Here is a 16,307-nt window from a genome sequence, read left to right on the forward strand (position 1 = left end):
GGGTGAAGCTTTGTTTCAAACTGTGGTTTGTGGAAGTTATCTTTAATAGTACGTGAATGGCTAGAGATGGTGAGAGCTTTAAATTCATGTTTGTATTTTAACGGAAATATAACACTGTTAAGAGATGTTAAGAGAGAAGGGAGGTACTTATTTATTTAAAGAGAACTTAAGGGACGTTAATGTTTATTTTAAAATTAGAGGGGGTGTTTGTGACATTTAAAGAAAACTTAAGGGAGGTGAGTGTAATTTTCCCTATTATTTAACATGTGGTCTTGATAAGTTTAAAATGTAAAATTCCACCATATTTCGTACAAGAATGCGAGTTACATACTTGCTCCATTCTTCACATATATTATAGTCATGGAAATGAACATTCTCGCGAGTGTCTTTAAATACCTAAGCAGGGGAGAGAGGCTTTAATGTAGAAAGAAAAGTATATAATTTTGACGTTAAAAGTTTTTGCCCGACAATAAACTTCATGGTTTTGAAGGTGAATGTTAGGATACACAAGTGAATGTTTTTGGGTACCATACAAAAAGCTTATTTAACCCTTAGTAGTGGGTGAATAGGTTTTAGATGTAATTCTAAATTGTCCCTTTTGTTGTTTAAATCAAAATACCTCCCCAAAACAATTCAATATAAGACTTTTGGCCAAATTAATTTCTCCATTATTAATTGTCCAGAAATAATCTATAGAACTCTTCATCAATCTTTCACCAAACAATAAATGTTTGTCAACCAAAAAACTTATTATTTGTCCAGAAATTTCTTTCTCCGGTTCTCACTCTAACACCATCATTTTCACCGTCATTATCATTTTCATATAGGTCTCCCTCTCTCTCGATCCGCAATTTGCGATCTCGTTATTTCCCTTTTGCAATCTGTAGTTTCTTATGATCATAATTTTTTAAGGAGAAGAATGCCCAAAATTAATGGCTAAATTTCAATGGATAAAGGAGAAAATTGAAATGAAAGAAGGTAAAAAGTCCAAAATAATAGCCAAACGAATGCCCAGAATTAATGCTCCCCAATTAAAGTAAAAAATAATATTTTAATTAAATGTTATTTACTTGATTAGGTTGTGAATATATGGTATTTATTAATTTATAAATGTCAAGATATCAAAATTTATATGGACTAAATTTTGTCATAAAACGACAATTCATCAATTTTTTATTTGTCAAAAATTTCATCAATTTTTTAATTAATATTCAAAAATCCATAAATATAATTACATACAAATTTGGGGTGACACTCCAATAAACCCCTTGTATCACATAAACCCATTGAAGAGATAACTCATCTCTAATCCTAGCCATTGAATACTAATATATCTATGGTGAAAAAATCATTTTTGTATGATACACAAAAAGAGTTGCTTGTGTATACTAAATGTCACCGGTTTTGAAAGACTAAAACTGATGCAAAGAAATATAAAATGCATAAAGTAAAGTATTGTTAAAATAGGGGGACAAAAAATAAGGCGGCAAAACTTCAATTTTTTGTTTTTAAATAGAGAAATCAAAAGTGTATTTAAGTCAAATCTTTTTTATCATTCAAATTTATTTAAATTTTTGTTATTGTAAGCTCTAGTTCAATCGACAAATACTAAAATTGTTAGGAAGGAGATTTGTGGTGTCTCAAGTTCAAACTCAAGAAACTTCAATTTGGTATTTTCTCTCTATTGCCTAGAAGATCAGCTAAAACAAACTCTTCAGGAGAATTATGGATATCAACAAAGTGGAAAACCGTGTGTAAGGTATTAGATTATCCCTTGTTAGATGAAGGCCATTTGTGGTAGCTTATACAATAGAAAACTATTGTTTCACGTTCCAGTAAGGAATATAAGTATTTTGGAAAGAAAAAACAGTAACTTAAAAGAAGATATCAGAGCAAATAAGATTGAAAATGGTTTGTAATTCAGATCAATTACGTCGAATTCATCAAACTGGTGTTTTCTGGTTCATAAAAAATCTCAGCCAGGTAAAAGACACATAGATACTCAAGAGTTTGTTTTCTGGTGTTTTCTGATTCATATGATAGGGAGCAACAAGTAAATGAATTAATCTAACATAAGATGGTTTGGATAGTCATATCCTTATTAAGAACTCAATCACGCTCGCTTATTGCTGTCAAGTGCTCGTCAATTTCCTCGGTGGACAAAACTCTAAATTCTGGATTATCCTTCTGCACAACTCCAACCTAGAAAAGGAAAAAAATACAACCATTGAGTCATATTATCATTATGTAAAACTATTTGTGGGATGAAAAATAAGCACAAACTTGAACATAACCAATGAATTTAGAACATAAATACCGCAAAATCACGAAACAATATCATGAAGACATAAATACCGCAAAATCACGAAACAATATCATGAAGACATAAAAGTATTTGAGAATTAAAATTAAGTCCTACCTCAATCTCAGTTGCCTTAAAATCCTCTTGAAGAACTGATTGCAAGGCAGAAATGGCAGTCTGAATAAAAAAACCATCGAGATCATAGAATTAGAACCTTAAAAGGATATCAGACGACTGTTTAACAAAATCGATAAACAATATATATTTACAATAGGTTTCTACTGTCTCCACCCAACGACGATGTAATTTAACAAAGCACAGAAAGTTCTAATAAATATCTGAATTTCGGCTTTACTACATTATCTGACTGATTTAGCACTCAGAAATACAATAAATATCAACATTATTCCCCCAGTTAGCAAAAGATCCAACACTAAGATCACTTGCATAACATTTCACTATGTCTTGCCAACTTTTCACCTTTTACTAAATACGGCCAATCTTCAGCATCCACATATATCAAATATTTTTTTCAAATAATTCTAATACAGATTAATAATCATAATGGTGGAATATATTAGCATAGTATATATTTATCGAGAAAATTTACAAGATTTGCCAGGAAAGGAAAAAAATATGAGAAAAAAATTGATTGTTTATCCACATTGGTCAACATGTCAAGTGTTCTCAGGAGAATTAGAAATTCTGAAAAGGAAACTTAGAACATTATACTGAGCCTCATTGGTCTCAGTAGAATTAGACAAAGTTGAACGCACGGAAGAATCCATCGTCAAGCGCAAATCAAGAAGCAGAACATGAATTGGGCGATGTCACTGTTGAATGTGGTGAAAGAGAAAGTGGAGAGAAAAAATATGAGGGTTTTGAAACCAAATCAGACTCTTGGTACCGTATTTTGATTATGGTAAAGAGTAAAAAGAAAACTAATTTGAAACTGTAACTTTGTAATCAGATAACTTTACAAAGAGTATCCCCTATAGATAGAGACGCTAACTATCAGTAGCTACCGCGTTGAATAACTGTAACTTACTGGCTGTGTTTTACTTAGTTACTATAGTAGATCATTCCAGTCTAGACCAAACAAGGAAAGTGTATAGGCTACCTGATTAGCAGCAATAAGAATGGGAGAGACTAGGCTCTCAAATAATTAGGCCCATATGTATTTGTTAGTGTGTTGTGTGTCTATGAATAGAATAAGGATGGCACATGTAAACCATCAGGTTGTTGCTATATTTGGTATAGGAAAGTGAGAGACTAGGCTCTCAAATATCGTAGAGGTTGTAACTTTCAGTTCCTGTTTGTATTAGGCAGTTATTACTCTTTGCAATTGTGTAACCACCTCTCTATGGAAGTTATTCATAGAGTATAACTACTTTGTTCATCAATATACTATCATCTATTATATTAAAAGTGTTGCATCCATTATATAGCCCATCATTTACCCAATTCATTTCATACTACGTCTATCAGGGTGTTCATATAGTCCAATAACATGGTAGTCTCCCCTTTTATACCAAAAAAGTTGAGTAAAAGAATGTCAATTTCTCAAGCTAGACGCATGGATCCCCATAACATATAGATTATCAACTTAATACAAAGCAACTGCACCTTTCACACAAAATCTCGCTTGCAAAATGGGAGTGAGGAAAAAAATTGAACAAAGCAAAAATATTACCTGAACTGTCTCGGCATAGGTAAATGAAGGGTCATTCTTCATCTTCTTTTCCAAGAAATTGATTGCCTCTTGGTCCTTTAATCCAGCACTTGTGGCCTGAGTACATAATAGATTTTTAGAAAAATAGATTCTTTAGTTTCTGACATCAAGTGCATATAGTTATGGTAACCGATCAAGGACACGTGAAGTGCTAAAGAAAGTAAGAAAACAACATCTCTTTTTTATGGAAAATTGGCATGAGGCATCATTGTAATGCAAGGAATCCCAACCATGTTGGCACCCCAAACATTACCTATCATCTGCAACACTCCAAAAACTAATTATAAATGAGAAGGATGCGAAATTGGAAGGTGAAAACCAAAACCCAATGAACAAAGAATCAATCAATCTGTGGCAAGGAAGACCTACTCTCTTTTGGTAAAAGTGTTCCTTGATAAAACTTGGAGTTAAATCCCATTAAAGAAACTTTATTCTTCCTCTTTTTGGTCCCATAACTAATTTCCAGTTTTCAATTTGGTCCCATAACTCGAGGGGACCAAATTGAATAACCGAGCAAAAGTTGAGGGATCAAAGTGTTGATTTTTTGAGTTATGGGACCAAAATGAAAACTGCAAATTAGTCGGGGACCATTGGACTAATTAAGCCCTTTTTTTCTTTTTTTATTTCTCCCTTTTTATCTCTTTCTTCTCTCTCAAGAAATTATGATTGTGACTAACCGTCCAACATTGTTGATGTTCTTCTTTCAAGTTCTAAGTGGTAAATACTGGAAGTTACAATTTTTCAAAAAAAAATGGAAGTTAAAAAAATTATGCAATTACTTGGAAACTATAGAAAAAAATAGTAAAAATCAAGAATAAAATTGGAAGAAAAAATGGCAACACCAAAACTCAGTATCCATTGGTATAGATTACAAACGTAAATGATAATTATTAAATATAATTTATGACCTACTTATGATAAGTGTAAGTAAACAACTCATAATCATAAAGAAACAATTTACCCTCTAAAGTGGGAGCTCATTTTAGAAGAGCCAAATTTAATAAAGAATCTTAAACATTTATGGAATTGAAATTACTATGGGCAAGTTTTTCATCTTCTCCTATTAAACAACTTAAATAATCGAGCATCAAAGTAAGAAATAATCTTGAATGTACCTTGTGACCAAAGTAATGACCAGCAGGGTCACATTTGTAAAGCTGGGGCCCAAGTTCATCATCAATACCCAAAACCATAGCAACTTCACACCACAATAGATTAAAAATCACAGAATGAGAAAATGACGTCAATAATGACAATAGGTAATTTATTTTATAAAATATTGTACAAAACAAGTATGCAACTTTCGCACAAGGCGAAAATGGTTCATCAGTGAAAGCTTAAAAGGCAAAGAAACACATACCTACTCCAAGTGGTCTCATATAAGCATGTTGAGTATAGACTTGTGATTTGTCTGCAACCCTGTCAGCATGAAAGAATAAAAACTTCAGATAAAAAAAATGCTATCAACAAATTGTAAAACTATTAAGAACGTGTGAGATTTCTCATACTATCTTTGTTATTACGTTAGTTTATCTCCTAGGATCAATTTCTAATCTTAAGGTTTTTAAATTATCTTCTAGAATTAGTTTCCATATAGCTTAGTTATTATCATTATTTGTTTCTTGATTTTCCTACTTATTTAGGGTTAGTGTTCAATCAATCTTCTGTATAATGATAGTGTCAAGCATATTACACCATAATTATCTTCTTATTATTTTACTCTTCATTTTTTTTCTTTTCTAAAATAATGAATTTTAAAGGAAGACATGAAAGAGTCATAAGCAGCTAGAGTCTAGTAATGTAGCAGCACATGCATACATATTGTTAAAAAACTGTATCACCTACCATTTAGACAGCACATCCACAGGCATCTCATATCCATATCTAAAGCGATACTCAGCAGCTTCATTTCTTGCTTGTTGAACTAGTGTCCTGGCATCAGCTGAAAAGAAGCGAGAAATAAATATATTTTAGATCAAAATAAATGTATTAACATATGTCAACTCACAGAAAAACAACATTATCATTGCCTGTGATTGAAATCCAATACATTTTATCACATACCAGAGTTCAAAATATACTCATTTTTGGGGTCGGAATCTAATATATTTTATCATATACAGTTCAACTCACAGAAAAATGATAGGTTTAAATATATATTTGGTTTCTGCAAGTATAGCAAATTTTAGTTTTTGTTTGTATAAATATGTCTTTTGGTTTTCCTCCCAATAAAGTCAGATTCCATTATTTTTAGTCTCTTGCATCATCTACATCTAGCATTACAAAAACGATGATATAGCAAACGGAGGTCCACATGTGTCATTTTATCTGACGTCGCGTCCACTTTCATCATCTAACTCACCATTATGAATTTAATTAAATTAAATTAATATAAAAAAGACCTAAATTAAGATTTCTGTATTTCCCCTAATTTGCTCTACAACCTACACTATTCATCAACCAAATAACACGAAAGACAGAACAAATGCCACGCAAATTACAAAACTAGATAATTGCTTGTGCCATATCTGCTCCTGAATGCAATGGAGGGCGAGGTCATGAAAGATGGTTGGAGACCGGTACAAAGTGAGCGATAGATGCAACAGCTGTGGTACTTTGTGAGTGCAGTGACATTTCGATTGCAGTGCCGGTTTGTGTAGTCAGTGCTGGTGGCAATGTTACCGCAAAGATGGGGAGTCCATCTCTCTTGTCTCTTCCTATTGTCTCTTTATTTTTGACGTGTTTTAATCATTTTTTATTCTACTATTTACTGGAGAAAGAATAATAAAGGAGGAATCTAGAAGAAAGTAGTGATAAGAAGATGCAATGAAGAACATACATAAACGGGATTGAAAATGTGTTGAATCAACTTCACAGATCTAGAACAAAGCAAATAGATGCAATGAAGAACATACCGTGATGCCGGTGGCCGGTAAACCAAGGTACTTGGTAATAGGAAAGAGATGTGTAACACTTGTATGGTCTAAGAGCTTGTCCTGCAATGAACAGTCCCACCTAATCAGCCAACACAAATACTCATAACAAGCAAAAGAAAAAAACCTAACAGTGAACTTCTTGTACTCACCGGAACCTTTTTCCGAGTAACCACACAGACCGAATCTTTTCCCCTAACACCAATCGAGGTTATCCCTGCAGACTTAACAGCCTTGAAAGCATACTCTATTTGAACACATTCAAAAAAAAAAAACCCAATTCAGAACAATACAGCCTAGCAAACTACACAACTCATTTCCAAATAAGTGAAATCAAGCCTCATTAGCCATTACATTGTCATGTAAATTTTCTGATTTCGAATGATAAATATAGGTGAGAAAACAAATTCCGGATTCATGTTAACAACAGTGTTGTCAATCGTAAATTGTAGAAAATAGTTATATGTTCAAGTTCTGTGATACTACAGTCGTATGCTGCTTCTCTAGCCACTATTTAACAACATATTGTACTAAATAGCGTATCGCAGAAACACAACAATTTGTTCAAATTCCAAATAAATACACGTGGAAAAAAATTCCTTATTCATGTTAACAGCAATGCACCTTGGGGGGTTGGCCTGGTGGCATAGGCTTGTGACCGTGGAGTGTGCTCCTCTCAAGGTCTCAGGTTTGGATCCTCTAGGTGCCAACAATTCATGTGTTGGGCTAGTCCACAAGACCACAACGGGTTTTGCTTTGGGTTCAATTCGCCCCCTACTGGTGGGCGGTGGAATTGGTCCCCAAATTAGTCAGTCCTACGGCGGAAACCGAGTTTCCAAATAAATAAAAACTGACTTGTTCAAATTCCACTATACTAAATTTGTATACTGCTCCTATAGCCGCAATTTGACAACACATTGTTCAAATTTTGCTTTAACAACACCGATTAACAGTTTCTATTTCCACTTAATGCAAATTAAACAGATAAAAAAAAACAATTACAAACCTAGCTGAATAAACCATTACACAGTAAATTTATTTAATTGAAACAAGTAATATCAAATAGAAGAAGAAGAACAAAAATTGAAAAGAATTAAACCACAATTTAACCTAATACACGTACCGACTTGAAAGAGGCGCCCCTCCGGTGAGAAAATAGTGATATGACGATCGTATCCACCTCCGCTTCCTCTACTCATCTTTTCTTAATTGGGTGTTTCGGTAATTTACTGGTCGATGGATGATTTCCTTCTTCTGTTTTTTAAAAAGATTGGAGAGTGGGGGTGTTTTTGTTCAGGCTCAACTTCCTACTCAAGAAAAGAATAAAATAACCGAGATACTAAAAAATCAGAATTTATAAAAAATAAGAATTTATTCTGTGTTTGTTTATTGTAGGGGTGTTCAACACTGAACCAATTCAAAAGGAAAATCGAAAAAAACCGCATATGATTCGGATGTATTCGGATCATTTTTTTACTCAACCTCATGGTTTGGTTTGGTTTGCGGTTTTGATTTTACAAACCGAACCAAACCAAGTGTATTGAATTAAGATTTTAAAGGACATTTTTTGCTTAAAAATGTCTCAAAGATTTTAAAAGATTTTGTAGGATTTTAATGACTTTCATGATTTTAAAAGACTATCAGATTTTTAATTTGGATTTCAATGGATTTGCATCATAAGATTTTAAATGATTTTAAAGGATTTTATGGATGAGTAATGCAAACAACACTCTCTTTTCAACACTCTCTCCAATACTCAATCTCTTATTGGTTTAAATTATTGTGGGGCTACACTTTGAAAATTGAACCCACACAAAATGGTGGGACATATATTGATTTCATCCAATAAAAGAGTGAGTAATAGAGAGAGTGTTAAAAAGTGAGTGTTGTTAACATTTCTCTTTTATGGATTTATAAGATTTCAAAAGATTTTATAAATTTTAAGGACTCATTGAAAAGAAATGATTACAACACACTCTCTATCATAATATTTTCAATTCATACTCTTATTTTTTTTATTTTATTTTTATGAGAGATAGAGAGAGGGGGGAAGAGAGGAGGGAGAAAAGGGAGGAGAGAGAGAGAGAGAGAGAGAGAGGGGGGGGGGGGGAAGAAGGGAGAAGAAAGAGATAATAAACTTTTAAAGAAAAACAATCCCAATAAATCTTATGTCTTCATCAAAGACTTTTTCTTGTTAAAATATCACAAGAAAATCCCACAAAATCCATCAAAATCTAATTTATTAAACAATCCTTTGAAATTTGAATGATTTTGAATACCATGAGACTTTTTACGTGATGAAAAGTCTTGATTGAATACCTCAAGACTTTTTTAAAATGACAAAAAATCTTGATTGAATACCACAAAACTTTTTTTAAATTGCAAAAAATCTTGATTGAATACCACAAGACTTTTTCATAATTAAAAAGTCTTTTAAAATCTTTTAGAATCTCAATCCAATACATCCCCCTAAGAAAAACACTAATTAAATATATATCACCTAGACCAATACTCATAGAAACTCAATGGAAACTTTAATAAAATGACATATTTTTTCTCTTATTAAGTTTCTTATTTGCTTTTTCGATCAAAAATGTATTTATGTGCTACTTGAACTCTTAAAGAATGATAAAAAAATTAGTCTTTTGTATTTCATACAAAATAGGATTACTTTTTGTGCACGTTTTATTTTAGTCTATGTGGTTGGGGACTTTCTTAGATGAAAATAAAATTGTAATAATTGATGAAATTTAAAACGTCGCTAAAAATATGTTGTGTTTTGCCTTTTTAATTTGATTTTAATGTTGGAAACAAAAAAAATTATTGTCTAAAAAAAACCGATCCAATCCAAACCGCATTGGTTTGGTTTGGTTTGGTTCGGATTTTATTTTTAAACTCAACCGAACCAAACCAAACTCGCTTACTTATTTATCAATCGGTTCGGATGATTTTAGGCTCAAAACCGAACCAAACTCGCACTGCGAAAACCCCTAGTTTATTGTAGTAAAAATCATTTTTTAAATAAATAATTTAATTTGTTTGTATACATCTATAAAAAGGATTTTTTTTGTTTCAAAACTAGTTCAATCTTCGACATTTATTTTCTTTCTTCTCTAAAAAAAATCTATTTTTTTAGAAGTTGCTCTCAATCGTTTCTCATTTGAAGTTGTTTTTATATATTTTTTTTAGATTCTAATTTTTTTTTAAGGTTGTAACAAACGCATGCAATATTATTAAAAGTAATTACTTTGTTTAAAAATGATTTTTTTTTAAAAAATTAGAACAAACGGATTCTAAGACAAATTATATATATATTATTTTTTTACAATAGCAATATATCATTGGTTAAATGACATAATTACCTTTATATCAAATAAATTAGATTTTGGTTCTCAAACTTCATTTCATCTCACATTTAGGTTTGTGGTTGTCATCCCGTCGAAATAGGAGCGCTAAGTTGGAGGAAGGTTCATACTCCAACCGTTTCACAATACTTGTTCATTTTGGAGAATTATTTTGTTTCATTTTACTTGTCACTTTTAAGTTTCAATGCAACATTAATTATTGGTTTATCAATAATACCCTTACCTATTTATTGTAAAGAGAGAAATAATAGAATGAAATAATAAATGAGTAGGGATATTATAGAAAAAACACAAAGGATTTCATAAAAAATGACAACATTTATTTGATTCCTTGCTATGTGTAATTTCTTCAAAATGGACAAGTATCGTAAAACGGAGGGAGTAAAAGATTTCATCAAATATTGGGGATGAGGTGTACACGTTGGAGACTCTTTCTGATGAAGCGATACATAGAACCTGGAATGTAGCGAAACTTAAGAAGGAGCATAGTTAAAATGTGAAGGCACTTGATGCCCAAAAAAGAATGAAAAAAGAAACCTATATTGTGAATAACCAGCGAGAAGACAAGCATTCTCGTGTTCATTTTTCCGCTTTTTTATTGTGTTTTTTTTAAGGGAAAGGTGCTTATAGCATTTAATTAATAATCAAAGTTTCAATACAATTGGGTATATAAAAATAAATAGCGGGACTAGCGAGAAATGTGGCTTCCCCGCAAGAGTGTGAGCCACCACATTAACTTGTCGCCGAACAAACTCCACCCTAGAGTTGGTAAACTTGGACGAGAGCAAAGACCAAGAAGTCGTGATGATGTTACCAAATTCGGTTATATCTTCCCGACCCGAGTAAGGAGCGTCTTTTGTGGTTTTAGAGTCGACTTCAAAATCAATATTATCAAGGTGCATATCGCTCGCTCATTGAAGCGCATGGTAAAGACCCAAAGCTTCCCCAATGTCAACCGAATAAACACCAATAAAGCTGATTGTTCAAGCCAAAACAAATACTCCCCCTTCATCACGGATGCAAATACCAATGCCCATTTTGTACAACAAAAGGCCATAGACCATACATGTACAACAAAAGGGCACTCAAAAAATACATGAGTTAAATCCTCATGATTAGAATCGTAACTTACGCACGAGTGGGACATTGAACACCTTTATCCAACAACCGAATACGAGTTGGTAAACAGCCCCGACACATATGCCAAATCAGATTTTTAACTTTCGATGAGGTTTTAAGCTTCCAAATTCCATCCCAATATACCGGTTTGTGAAGGTGGAATAAATCTACTAACTCACCGACACATAGTCGGTAAGCACTACACACGTAATAAAGCTCGTTCTTCTCGGCCTTCCAAATAAGAGTATCATGATGAACCTGCTCAAATAGAGGAGTGTTGAGAATTGTAGAAGCTAAATCCTCACTAAAAACTTGTCGGACAACAAAGTTCGTTCCAACGTTTAAAGTAAGGATCCATAAGATTATTTATCGAGGCATGACTCACAAAATTAGCTCCGATATGTTAATTGGAATAGTTTCACCATTGAGCAGCCACAACTCATTTAAAATTGGGATATGGTTCCCATGACCAATACTCAAACGCGCTCCTCCACGAACTATGAAACGAGCCCCTAGGATGCTACACCACGGGTAACTCGGATTATGGCCGGTAGTAGTCGTGAAATAGGAATTGTTAGGGAAATAATGTGCCTTAAAAATACGAGATACAAGGGAATCCGGTTTCGTTTGAAACTTCCAACTTTCATTACCCAACATTGCTAAATTGAACGCCGAAAGGTCCTTAAAACCCATGCCTCCTTGAGATTTATGCATCAACAACTTTTCCCGGCTTAACCAATGGATGCCACGGTGAGAAGTACAATCGTGACCCCACCAAAAATAATTCATCATTTTTTAATGGAACTAATTAAATTAGAAGGCAGCTGAAATATGCTCATGACGTAAGACGAATAGCTTGCAAGATGGACTTTATCATGACCTCGCGCCTTGCCATCGACAAACATTTGCTACTCCACAAATTGATTTTTTGCCACACCCCTGTCTTTAATATATGCAAATGTTGCATTTCGATCCCCGACCAATCATTGAAGGCAAGCCTAAATACTTTCCAATCCCAAGAACCGCACGGACACCTAAGATGTGCGTAATAGCATTCGTTAAGTTTTCCGCGACATTCCGACTATAAAAAATCTCGGATTTTGGCAAGTTGATAGATCGACTTGACGCCACTTCATACTTTACCGTAATATCTTTCATTATATCTGCTCGCGCCTTTTTCGCTCTAAAGAACAAAGAAACAATCATAGGCAAAGAGGAGATGAGAGACCGCGGGGCACCGTACAAACACTAGTGCCAAGGATATTGTTGTGAGTCTCAACACCACTAACAAGGGAAGACAAACCCTCCGCACAAAAATAAACAAATAAGGGGATAGTGGATCCCCTTGTCGTAGACCACGACACAGTATAATGGTGTCATGGTAATTTTTGGATATCAAGCTATTGGATTAGCGTTGAATCTCAAGTTTACGACTCACCACCGATCTTTTATTTTTCCAAGGAAAGGGGAGAAGTTCGAAAAAAAAAACCCTATTTTTAAGAGATCAAAGTGAACAAAAATCGAATTCAAACGAATAAGCGGCGGATAAAATTTTTTCGATTTTCTTTCCTTGGATCATTACAAATTACACATGAATCGGCGATTCGATTGTTAACTCCTAGTGTGGAATCTGAAAGCCGGAACCGGAATCACGATCACAACAAAGCAAGCAGCAAGCATCAAAGCCTCTAGCAAGTCCACACGAACAGTGCTCCTCCAAAACTCGGTGCTAGCCAAGAAATCGAAGTTTCGCAGAAGTAGGGTTTCTCAAAAACGTGTAACCTAAAACTTTAGCACTAGGGTTCTATTTATAGAACTCCTAGTGTGTTCTGCAAGTCGAAGTCACTATTGGGCTTCGGTAAGCCCAATAACGAGTTTAGTAATTCGCTAACTAATTAGCGTTATTTACTAAACGCACCCCTTATATAAGTCATACTTATATCTTTCTCTTTTGACTTTTCTTTGTGTGTGACCGTTTAGGTTCTAGTCAAGTTGGCAATAATAATATTTAATACTATAAACAATGAGCGGTATCTAGCAACACATCATTGCTACCCAAGTGACAAGAATGTCAAGTGATACGACGAAACCTTTTCCATGATAATATTATCGTGCCCGTCCGTCCGCTCTTTCTACTTTCGCGCCAACACATGTGATTATTTTATTATGTTTGTTTGTAGAATTTTGATTAAAATTTTAAAATATTAATAAAAATTATTGATATATTAATTTATAAACAGAATATTGTCTAGGCATATAACAAAATTATTTATGAACTCAACATATTTGAGTTTTCCCGCATATAAAATAAAGATAAAATAATGATCATTTATTGTTTATTCTAATAGTAATTAGTAACATCATAACATAAATGTGTAAATGACATGTTATGTAAAAGAAATATTGCTAGTGATAAAAAAAATATCTTTAAAAACTACATTTTTCGTAAAGTCTCCATCTTGTCCATCAATTTTTCCTTCTTTAATGAGAACTTTTGTTGAATTTTGAGAAACTCATCTTGATAAAGCTACATATAATTAACAATGGCTGAAAACATGATGTAGAAGATAGATTCCGACATTGGGAATGGTCTGCCATTGTGACTTATTTATGGTAATAGCAAAACTTAGTCTAACGGAAAACGTTTTCTACTAAGTACAAAGGGAAGTCCTAAACTCGCATTTGTTTTTAATTTAATTATGGGCAAGAATGCTCTTTTTCCGGCATTGCTTCATGTTAGGATTTCCACATCCAACATATTCTTAAATAAGCCACGACATAGCAATCGTGTCCCATTACACGGGCCATATCTAGGGTCAATGTTTCGCAACAACATCAAAGGTGCACCTTTTTACCTTTAAAATATGTGGTGGGATACTTCCTTGAGCAATTGAGTTTAAGAAGTCTTGTTTATATAAGTTATTTCGAACTATGAACTGTGAGAACCCTACTTATTAATATTTAATATTGTGCCAACAAATCTTTTTCTAAAATATTTTGAATCCTAATATTTTTTTTAGAGGATTTAAAGTTCAATCTTTAACGATATTTTTTGCCTGATGTTTGTTACTAATCTTTTTTTTAGAGGATTTAAAGTCCAATCTTTAACATTATTTTTTGCTCACGTTTGTTACTAATATTTTTTTTAGAGGATTGAAAGTCCAATTTTTAACATTATTTTTTGCTTAAGTTTGTTACTAATATTTTTTTAGAGGATATAAAGTCCAATCTTTAACATTATTTTTTTCTCACGTTTGTTACCAATCTTTTTTTAGAGGATTTGTAACACCCACGTCGTGGCTTTCGATATCCCGCTAGGTGGATACGAAAGGTTCCCGCCAGGTGGAACGGGCACTATCCGTAAGGATGACCCCACGATAATAGAAGGAACCGAAACACATCGGAATGAGAGGGATCCGGAGGCCGTGTAGGTATGGGACTACATGGTTGAAGGAAGGCTTATAAGAATTGTTAGGTACTACCCATATCAACAAGATGCATCTTTTTTCGGGAGCTCAATCCATAGGAACTCCACGGCTTAAGCGTGCTTGGCTTGGAGTAGTACTAGGATGGGTGACCTACCGAGAAGTTTCCGTAAGCATGTGAGTGAGGACAAAGCATGCCGAAAAGACTCGTGTTGGTTTGTGGGGTTAGTCGGCAATCACGTAAGCGATGCAGGATGTTACGGTTGGTATCGGAAGGCGGACCTCTCCCGGTACGGTGTGGTTCGGGACGAACCAAGTGGAAGCCGGTGGGCATGTAACACCCACGTCGTGGCTTTCGATATCCCGCTAGGTGGATACGAAAGGTTCCCGCCAGGTGGAACGGCACTATCCGTAAGGATGACCCCACGATAATAGAAGGAACCGAAACACATCGGAATGAGAGGGATCCGGAGGCCGTGTAGGTATGGGACTACATGGTTGAAGGAAGGCTTATAAGAATTGTTAGGTACTACCCATATCAACAAGATGCATCTTCTTTTCGGGAGCTCAATCCATAGGAACTCCACGGTTAAGCGTGCTTGGCTTGGAGTAGTACTAGGATGGGTGACCTACGGGAAGTTTCCGGTAAGCATGTGAGTGAGGACAAAGCATGCTGAAAAGACTCGTGTTGGTTTGTGTGTGGGGTTAGTCGGCAATCCCGATGCAGGATGTTACGGGATTTAAAGTCCAATCTTTCACATTATATTTGCTCTCGTTTGTTACTAATATTTTTTTAGAGGATTTAAAGTCCAATCTTTAACATTATTTTTTGCTCACGTTTGTTATTAATCCTTTTTTAGAGGATTTAAAGTCCAATCTTTAACATTATTTTTGCTCACGTTTGTTACTAATCTTTTTTTCGGAAGATTTAAAGTCCAATCATTAACATTATTTTTTGCTCAAGTTTGTTACTAATACTAGAACATCAACCCGTGCATCGCACGGTCAAACAAACCAAAAAAGTCATGAATAAGTTTCACCGGATAACTAAAATGTAATTGAATATATATATATATATATATATATTTTAGGGGAATTGAATAGTTCACATGATGATTATGATGTATTACACAATTCATATTAAATAGACATCGTTAGAGTTTGAGGCTTGAACAAAGAGAGACATTAATATATTTTAGAAAATTGCTATTTAGAATGATGCGGCTACAAATTTTAAGCGCGATACCTAAAGAAACTTATATTGAATAGTTAACAAAACTTAATCATTTTCCGTCACTTCAAATAAGATATTCAAGAACATGGTAGGGTTTGCAAGTTGTTACTCGTTAATCATTCCAACACCCGTAACCAATAAGATCAACATGCCTACTTTGAACAACTTATTAATGAATCCAATATCTTCATTCTTAT

The 16,307-nt window shown here is 33.9% G+C and overlaps 1 protein-coding gene across 1 annotated transcript; it reads right to left on the reverse strand.

Annotated features, from left to right (window-relative positions):
- Nucleotides 1–1,897: 1,897 nt before the first annotated feature.
- On the reverse strand, nt 1,898–8,308 carry LOC146899341 (proteasome subunit alpha type-6-like). The gene is made up of 9 exons (XM_085735931.1): nt 8,091–8,308; nt 7,120–7,214; nt 6,946–7,030; nt 5,880–5,976; nt 5,395–5,453; nt 5,150–5,232; nt 3,996–4,091; nt 2,420–2,479; nt 1,898–2,202 (listed from the first exon to the last, which is right to left on the reverse strand). The coding sequence occupies exons 1-9, from the start codon at nt 8,164–8,166 to the stop codon at nt 2,110–2,112; spliced, it is 744 nt and encodes a 247-aa protein (XP_085592057.1). The 5' UTR covers nt 8,167–8,308; the 3' UTR covers nt 1,898–2,109.
- Nucleotides 8,309–16,307: the final 7,999 nt, after the last annotated feature.

Source organism: Medicago sativa, chromosome 8 (genome assembly GCF_051527215.1).
Source record: "Medicago sativa cultivar Bolivia chromosome 8, Bolivia_mono, whole genome shotgun sequence".
Lineage (NCBI taxonomy): Eukaryota > Viridiplantae > Streptophyta > Magnoliopsida > Fabales > Fabaceae > Medicago > Medicago sativa.